The sequence below is a fragment of the Cyphomyrmex costatus genome, unplaced genomic scaffold, assembly GCF_001594065.2.
Source record: "Cyphomyrmex costatus isolate MS0001 unplaced genomic scaffold, Ccosl1.0 scaffold189, whole genome shotgun sequence".
Classification (NCBI taxonomy): domain Eukaryota; kingdom Metazoa; phylum Arthropoda; class Insecta; order Hymenoptera; family Formicidae; genus Cyphomyrmex; species Cyphomyrmex costatus.
In genome coordinates this window covers 526997-536644 of record NW_017275921.1, presented here as the reverse complement: position 1 = coordinate 536644, position 9648 = coordinate 526997, and the positions used below count along the sequence as shown (strand labels likewise).

At 26.6% G+C, this 9648-nt stretch overlaps 2 protein-coding genes across 2 annotated transcripts in view; both read left to right on the top strand.

The window, feature by feature from the left end:
- The window catches only part of LOC108772404 (uncharacterized), a 5066-nt gene extending 1472 nt beyond the window's left edge, over window positions 1–3594 (top strand). The window contains exons 2-3 of the mRNA XM_018537925.1: window positions 2196–2356; window positions 3535–3594. Of these exons, the coding sequence (XP_018393427.1) occupies window positions 2196–2356; window positions 3535–3594 (221 nt within the window). The remainder of the gene's footprint in view (window positions 1–2195; window positions 2357–3534) is intronic.
- Window positions 3595–8451: 4857 nt separating this feature from the next.
- LOC108772418 (pilosulin-1-like) lies at window positions 8452–9189 on the top strand. The gene is made up of 3 exons (XM_018537938.1): window positions 8452–8680; window positions 8888–8911; window positions 9011–9189. Exons 1-3 carry the CDS (start codon window positions 8531–8533, stop codon window positions 9125–9127), a joined length of 291 nt encoding a protein of 96 aa, XP_018393440.1. The 5' UTR covers window positions 8452–8530; the 3' UTR covers window positions 9128–9189.
- Window positions 9190–9648: the final 459 nt, after the last annotated feature.

Below are 9648 nucleotides of genomic sequence, written 5' to 3'. Positions count from 1 at the left end.
CAAACAAATCTGGAAAAGACCAAACTGGTTTGTTAATCCCCCTAAAATTACAACGTAGGTTCTCTCTTTACTTAATTTTTTAAAAAATTTAAGCATTTATACATCCTTAAAATTTTTTTCCGGATTTGTCTAATTTATGAGATTATTATTTGTTTTTTCCTTTTTTTCCGTTAGCTTTAATTAACTGTCTTCATTTTAAATTATTGATTTTCGTATTTTTTTATTTTTTTATTTTTCCCCGCTTCTTGAAATAGTCATGAAGATAATGATTTTCGTCTTCTTTTAATCTTATTCAGTTGTTCTTCGTTTTTTTTTGATATTTTTCATTCATATTTTTTCGAAAAAATCATTAATTTAGTAAAATGAATTCTCAAGCAATCAATACGAACTTGAAAAATAATCACTTGGGGGTGTTACAATCTTTTTTTATTCACAATTTTTTTTTGGAGGGTGGACAAATGAAAATAACGGTTGGACAAACGTGGACAAACAGTGGACAAATGAATGCAATAATTATTTTACCAATATTCGCATTTAGGGGTACCGATTTCACAGAGCAGCTCTGTGTAGTTGGCACCCCTAAATGCTAATTTTGATAAAATCATTATAATAAGTATAATCAGTATAATAAATCTAATACTAAAACAGAAAGAAGCTTTAATAAAATAACAGAACTACTATAGACATTTCAACTTATTAAAATATTCAATTAATATGTGCGATTATTCGTATAACTATATATTTGAAATATAAAGATTTATTTAATAAGTCGCTAGCAAAAAGCAAGCGCATCAAAGCATCTATTATTTACTTGGAACGCATTCTATCTGACTTAAATATCGCTTTTATTTTCTGGAAGTAGCAATGCTGTTTTTATAGTTGTATCACATGTATAAGTCATATTTTTAACTGTCAATCGTGATTAACAGATTTTATTAGATTTATTTCAGTTTATTTGTATCATTATTTGTAATCCTTCTTTTACTATTTCTAACATTATACAATTTCCTGCGTAAGATAAAATTTTTATGACTTTTGGTATAATATTTATGTATATACGTTTTAAATATAGAATATATAAGTATTTAGATTGATAAAAACCATTTCGAAATTAGTTTCTTTTGTGTTACATAGGTGCTACGTGTCGCTATAGACATGTGAACTTTAATAAACATTAAAAAATGCAACTGTCATACTTATTGTTGAGTCTTGCCGTAATCTCTGTTATAGCAATTATGCGTTTATCCAAAGTGGAAGCCAATGTAGTTGGTAAGATCGGTCCAATATTTTATAATATTATAAATATTAATCGTGTATAATCGTAGGACTTTTAATCAGTATCTCTCAAAGCTATAAAATATTATAGTTACAGCAAATTCACTTTTTCATATAACTAGTTTAGGTTCCTTTTCTAATAACAACATTGGTAAACTTTTTTTTATATACATAAAAAACGTATTTTAATTCATTAAAATATATAATTCTCTCTCTCTCTCCCCATTTCTATTATTTTTTTTTGCAAGAAGTTTATGGATTAAAATAAACTTAAAAAGTTTTATTTTTATAAAAATTAGATTATGTAATGATGTAAAAAATGAGAGAGGATTTTAATTACTTATTTGATTATTTTTCGCCCTTATCTCTATTCCTAATATTCTAATCACGATCTAATCTAATCTAAATAAGAAGAACCGAATGTCGAATAGAGACGAATTGATATAAAATATTTTTTAATTCTGAGGAACTAATTTATTTACTTTAAATTTATGTTGCTTCTTGCAAAAATGAAAAGTAATAGCTAAAGATATATTGAAAATTGCAAATGAAGATAGTGAAGGAAAATTCTGTGACTTCAAATACGTTAAAAATTCACAACTTTATGAAATCAGTTTTCATTAGTTCATTTATTTTACATAATTTGGATAAAGAATTTAAATAACAAAAACACAAATTGCAATATTATAAATTTCAAATGAAAATCCGAACATGTTTCTGTTGGAACGATAATATTTCTCTCGCGTTTTTTATCGATTCTATGACCTCTTATGCAAGATTTTTCCGATTTGGCCGAAATATCAAATAACGTTAATGTTTTTATGCAAAAAATATCTATATACTTTTATCTAGGTACAGCACCTATATATATATATTTATATAAATAGATTGAAGAAAAATGTTTGCAATTCTGTTTACAGTCTGTCCAATAACCGAAGACGGAACGGAACAATTAGTTTGCCCGACCACGGATGAAAGGGGTAGATATTATTGCATTGGAAATGATGTTCTGTGCGATGGAGTTAGAAACTGTCCCGCAGGCGAAGATGAAGATAAGCAAGCCTGCATGTTTCACAAAGCCGTGAGTAAAATTATATGACAGTTTTTACCTTTTATTTTTATAGAAATGTAAATACAACACACAGACACACATATATATACATGTATGTAAAATATGATGTAGATTACCCTATATATGTACCTATATATTTTTCCTTCTGTAATAAAATTCTCACACCTTTAGAAGGAACACTTCCTTCTAAATTTTTGATCTCGTTGACGGAGAAAAAGAAAAGGGAATATATATTATATGTATTATATTCAAGTTTAAGACAAAAAGTATCATCCTGTATTTTGATTAATTTTTTTCCGTAAAGGGATCAAATTTATTAAAATATATTTTTATATTATGAATATGTTTTATATTAGGAATATGTAAGAAAGAATTTGAAAAGATATTTGTTTTAAACTTGTAAATACTAATATCATATATGTATTTCTTCTCATGTAAACGAGATCTAATATAAATAAAGGAAGTCATTATAACGCGTAAAAATTCTATTTAAATTTTTATGATCTGGTTAAGGCTATCCCTAATTTTTTTTACCTGTAGATAATCTTTATCCAGGAGATATCTCCTAGAATACAATGGAGATATCTTCTGGATAAAGCTATCCTTAACTTATCTGCAAGTGAAGAAATTAGCCATAAAAGATACATATATACATATATATGTGTAGCTATATGTATTTCACGTTCTATCTAAAACTCCGCTAAACTTTTGAAGTAATTTTTGCTATAAAGTCAAAAGAAAATGTAAACGTATCATGCTTGCGCTTATCCTGAATGTAATATCAAGAACCCCTTTTTTAACTTGATAGTAGCATTTTCTGGAGAGGACGTATTTAGAACAAATACGGAAAAACTTTTTGATTATTCATATTTATTTATTTGCATTTATGCAAAATAGCCTGCACGTTAATAAATTTACATTATATATTATATATATATATATACATATATATATGTGAAAAAATCCCTCATGTATAAGTTATAAATATTATATTGATATTACTACATTAGATAAAAAGAAATACATACCTTTTATTTTTATAAGAGCAATGCTCAAAATTAATAAAAACATAGATTGATTAATTTATTAGAGCAAATATATAAAAATGATCTGCATGTCGGATTTAGCATATTAAGTTACAGATATAAAAATGAATTGTATATGAAAATATTTTCGGTATGTTGTAGTTGACTACGCATTTGAATGTACTAGCGAACGCTATATTACAATTGTCGAGAGGAAACTAATTTGTTTCTTTGTTGGTGATAAATCCTCAAGTTGTATGGTGGAACCTCCAAGCTATATATAAAACCATGAGTCTGATATTTTTCGTGGTCAAACCAGTCTGCGATCGTCATTCGCCGATGATCATGTATTCGATGTACTCGAGACAATTTATCACGTCTAAAAACATATAAAAATTATGTGTGACGCTATTATATACTAATAATTAAAATTGTGCGATTTTATACGGTTTACTTAATTGAAACGCGAATTAATCCACAATTCGCGAACATGGAAAAACACGATTATATATGCTAATTATTAAGATCGTGCGACAATTTGTACGGCACTCTCGAAAAATGCGACGCAACGAATCATTTATTTATTGGCAGCGATTTTGCCACATAAGAGCTATGATATTCGAGATATGAACGATTCGTGACATTGCTTACGTTAAAAGTGTGGAATGGGTATAATAAGTGTGTGATTGGTTACAATTTTTTGCTGTTATAGCTTTTCCGTTATTAGATTTTTAAATAAGCGAATTGTTTGAAATTAGTTTGCTTATTTGGAAATTTTCGGAGTACTATCCCTTTTTTTGCTGTACTTACAGTTATTTATAGTTAGGTATAAGTTGATTACTAAATGTGATGGTTGTGCGAAAATTTTCGCAGTATTGTCAGTATTGAATGTTACCATCATGCGAAACCTTCTACAACACTGTCGGTATCGAACTCGATGATCGCACGAAGTTTTCCACCACCGATATTAAAATGCGTTATGTATTCCAACGAAATATTATTATTAATAAATAGTGTGATATATAGAAAAAAAATCTTAAACATTTATAATGTAAATAAATACAATGTAAGTATAATAAACGTTCCAACAAAACGATAATTTTTAACTCTCAATCACACATCAATTTCAATATAATAAGTAGATATTATTTAATGTGGAATAACCGCTATGATAAGTACGCATTGCTTATTATGTTAGATATATAAATCGTTGATTGGAAAAGGTAATTAATTAATTAATCAACAATCTCTAATCGTTTATAAATTGTTTTAGTACACGGTGTTCGCGTTGTTATCTATATCTATTTGCTCGACTGTCGATGAACGATGGTAGTGTTGTGACCTCAAAGTCGTCGTATTTCGAGCGTCATGCTGTAGATTTCACATTTACAGGACCATTACAAACAGTTACTATCTACACAGATAATATATGCTAAATATTGCACTTAATATTACAAATTTTTTAATAGTAAATACGTTTCATTTTTTCGTTGTATAAATCAATCATGTTTCTCACTTCAATTTGAGATAACAGTAATATACAAATCATATTTTTAAATTAACAAAAAATAAAATGCTATGTAACGGACGTATATATTTGAGAAACTAAATAATATTAAAGAGATATTATTGGAAAAATGATGCTTTATAAAAACACTTCGATATATATTTTTAATTGGTTAAGAATTTATTACATTGATTGATAATCACTAAATAATTATAAAAAACAATTGCATTTAAATTTTACTAAGGCGAGAGAAAATTAAACAAAAACTTCATATTTTAAAAATACTTGAGTCATAACAACGTAGATCAAGGTTACTGTTAGTGCACGTGGTTCCTCTAATCTTTATTTTTATCCGTTAAAATTACATAAAACGAAATGACGCTATAAATCGACAGAACATATAGTAAGTCAGTATTAAAAGCAAATACATATCTATCTACTCGGTCAGACATTTTGACTTAAAGGACACAACTTTATCTTCAGAAAATATTGTAGTAAAACAGTTTTTCCATTGCTTGTATACTTTATTTAAAACTAACACGTGTATTATATATTTGACAATGAGTCATATTTTACGTATTAATCATTATCATCGGGGTTATTTCAGATTGATAATTTTTTTTATGTTTCTTGAACATTATATGTTTTGTGCATACAATAAAAATATTTTCATGATTTAGAATATGATATTTATATATATATACATTAAATGTGTGAAATATAATATAAAAAAATATAGGTATCTGTTAGATTAGAAAACAATATCTAAATTGCATTTCTTGGGCTATATAAGAAACATGCGTTTGCAATAAATCACATAAATGTACAGATTAATAACTTTAAGTAAGTAATACAAGATGCGATTGCTTTATTTATCGATAGCTTTTACTATCATTTTTGTTATGATGATCATGCACGCATTCGAAGTGGAAGCCTTTCCTAGAGCTAATGCAGTCGGTAAGGCTGATTCACAAGGCGCAATGGATATTGTAAGCATTAACCATTTTATAAAATCTTATTCTATAGCAGAACTTTTTTTATATACAAACGGATCATTTTCTTCTTTAGTTTAAGTTGGAATTCAACTCTGCAATGACTATTGTAAGTATATGGACAAAGAATTATCATTATACAGGTACATGTATTAATGAAAACGTGTCTTTCATTTAAGGGAAAGAAGTAGCTGCATTTTTTGTAAAATAAGATTTTTAAAAAAATTAAATAAGGAACGCACAATTAAAAAATTGTAGTAAAAATGTAGGACAAATAATATCATAAATATTTCTAAACAAAAATGTTAATTATATTTATATATATTCCTATTGTTTATTCCTATTATATACGGGATAGCAAATAAACAAGTATGCAACATCAATATTATGTTTTTTTTTACAAAACATTGTACTTTTTCTTGTATTCTCATTGACCTAGTTTACACCCAGCCGTCCAATCTCGATTCACTTTGAAGTGAAGTGAAATTTCTTGGGTGTAAACGGATTAGTTTCGACTGATTTCAATTCTCTTTTTTCAGCGGAATAGAGAAAATCCGGTGTAAACATTCCATAAATCCTATTGCCTATCGCCTGGCTCACCGATAAACCGTGCAGTCATCATTTAAATACATATATTAAATAAAATTATTATTTTAAATACACACTACCGACTGCTGACCGATATGACGTATATTTAAAACTATCGCAGCACTATCACGAGTTAAATTGTTAATACATTACCACGAAAAGTAACTGATTATTAATTAAAGTTGCCAGTACAAAGTGAACATACGTAAAGTGTACGTAACTTTTGGCCGATTTTCGAATCGCCCCCGCTTTCCGCTGTACCCCTCACTTCATATTAAATACATATATACATATTTGAAATATATATTTTAAATAATAAAATTATTTTAAATACTCCCGACTGTTGACTGGTATAAGAAACATAAAATAAGCTTTGAAAACTTATTTAAAATAAAAATTATCATTTTTTTTATAAAAACATCTGTTTGCGCTTTATTAAGCATATTATTACGTTTCTAATATTCCAAATTATTATAATTTAACTTTATAAGATAATTACACGAGTATATTATCTCATCAAGATTAATCATTATAAACAATATCAAATAAACGAGCAAAGATAGATAAAAAAACTGATAATTTTATCCGTATTAATTAGAAAAATGAATGCCAAAACTTTTCGATTTAATTTAATCAAGACTGTATAAATTTAACTTATAATAAGTCTGTACTTTATATTTTATGTAATACTGAAAATAAACCCGAAGTCAAAACGTTTGTTTTTGTAATGTTCATATCATGATTATTTGAATTAAAGTTGTTCTTTAAATTACTTGACTCTTCGCACTCTTTATATTTATACTATTTTATATTATATATTTTTTTTAATAATGAAGAGAATATGTATGTATCTCCTATTAGCAATTTATTAACAATATACTTGATTAAACATTGAAGCTATATTGAACCAATCAAGGACTAATATTATACAATAAATTGTGCTACTAGAATTATACATAATTTAAATATATACATTAAGATTATGTAGATCTACTACTTTTTTAAAGATTCTCATGTTGAATGTACAACAAATAAAAAATGTTAGAAAAAGATAAAACAATAATTTTCCAAATATGTTCCCGGTAAACGACATGGATTAAAATAGATTGAAATTTTATCTCTCTGAATGCGTATTTTAAATAGGGAAAACTTTTTTTGGATTCAATTGGTTTCAATCCAAATTAAATTAAATTGAATTGAATTCGGTTAAATTTAATTGAAAAACCGTTCGAATTGAGTTAAATTTGACAATTAAATCTATAATGTCTCATCTCTCACTAAATTTTCAATCACCGAACATTAAAATTGTATGCAACAAAATAACACTATCCAGGTGTAAAATATATACGTAGTATAAAGTCGTTGAAGAAGCAAGCTCAAAACATTTATCTACTCGAAACACAGTCGACATGATTTTATCTTCTAAAAGTAATAATGTTAACTTTTTTTAGTTTTATAATTTTAAAATATGTAAAATATGCAGCAAACTGAGGTATCTATCCGATATATTACGTAAAAATGTAAAATAATTCCCAAAACCGTATCCAATCGCGTGTGTTAAGTAACGATAAAAGTAAATATAAAATTCGTTATCGTTACCAAAAAAAATATAACTACGTTACGACTGATATAAAAAAAAACCGAGTTATCACAAAAAAGGAAAGTAATGCAGTTACTAGTAAAGTTACCCAAAAAGTAATTTATTGTTGTAACTTTGTTACAAGTAATGAGTTACATCCATTCTCTGATATAATGTATCTATTTATATACACAGTACATCATACTCTACAGTTTAATAATTTTATATCTGTAATTTTATATTTTAATATTTCATATTTTTGTCACGTAAGATAAAAATGTTATGATTGTGCATGTAATATATATATATATATATATATATATATATATTAAACATTTATAAATAGCAATGTAAAATATAAGTACTTCCGTATTAAACACGAAAATAATATTTAGATCACATTTCTTGTGCTATATAAGCTCTACACGTCGCCGAGAAATCAGAAATATACGCACAGGTGAACGTATCTTGAAATTTAATAAATATTAAAAAATGCGGCTAACATATCTATTGTTAGTTCTTGCCATAATCTTTGTTATGGTGATTATCGATGTTTCCGAAGCAGAATCAATAGCTCTTTCTGAAGCCGACGCAATCGGTGAAGCCGACGCAATAGGTGAAGCCGATTCATCTGGTTCTTTCGTAAGCAATTTTTATAATTAAATTCTGTAATATTGTAGTTAGAATTTTTTTTAATTTAGCAAAATATGAAAAATTTTCTCTCTTTCTTTCTTTCGTATTTTTTTTAAGATTTTATTTTTATAAGTTTCTTTTAAATATTAATCGGAGAAACATTTGGAGTATATTTTTTTATTTGTTATATAAACGGAATTATTTCTTTTTTTATAGGGTTCGATAGCGCGCAGAATTGCAGTAAGTTCTCCAACAATATATTTAGTAAATAATGTTGTACATTTAAATAATTATACTTGATAATAGATTATTATTAATGGATAAACTTTTCATATTAAGAAATCAAAAGCGATGAGGAAAATGGCTCAAAGAATGGCTAAAAAATTGGCTAGAAAAATAGTTAAAGAAATGATGGAACATGGTGCAGAGCAAGCTGCAGAACAAGATGCGCAATAAGGAATTATAAAACCTAAAATATGAACTACGCACACAAATATATGTATATATATGTATATATATGTATGTGTATATATATATAGTTATTTGTGTGTGTAGTCCATATATATATATATAATACTATTTTACACTTAAAAAATATAAATTTTAATTCTATGTACCGATGAGAACATGCCGTAATGGTCAAACTAGATTTTGAATGCTTCTAATTTATAATTTCGTGTGAATTTATGTATACTATATACGTATGTATTATAGATTCTTAAAGACGCACCGAAATTTTTTTCAGACTTACAACACAAACTCTAATAAACTACTACAATACTATCACGAATTAAATTAACTAACAATTTAACAATTTTTGATGCTCATAGTATTTTGGATGTTAATAACGTTGAAAATATTATAATCTATGAATGACATATTAAAAATCTATAAATAATTAATTTATATTGCGAAAAGTCGAACCAGTCAAACCCGGATCTCTGGCATTCCGTGTGAATGTTTTAAGCCTTTAGACT

Excerpts from the sequence above, each read along its gene's own strand:
- LOC108772418 (XM_018537938.1), top strand. The coding sequence starts at position 8,531 with ATGCGGCTAACATATCTATTGTTAGTTCTTGCCATAATCTTTGTTATG. Across the intron at positions 8,681-8,887 it reads CCGATTCATCTGGTTCTTTC|GGTTCGATAGCGCGCAGAAT; the intron begins GTAAGCAATTTT and ends CTTTTTTTATAG. Across the intron at positions 8,912-9,010 it reads CGATAGCGCGCAGAATTGCA|AAATCAAAAGCGATGAGGAA; the intron begins GTAAGTTCTCCA and ends TTTCATATTAAG.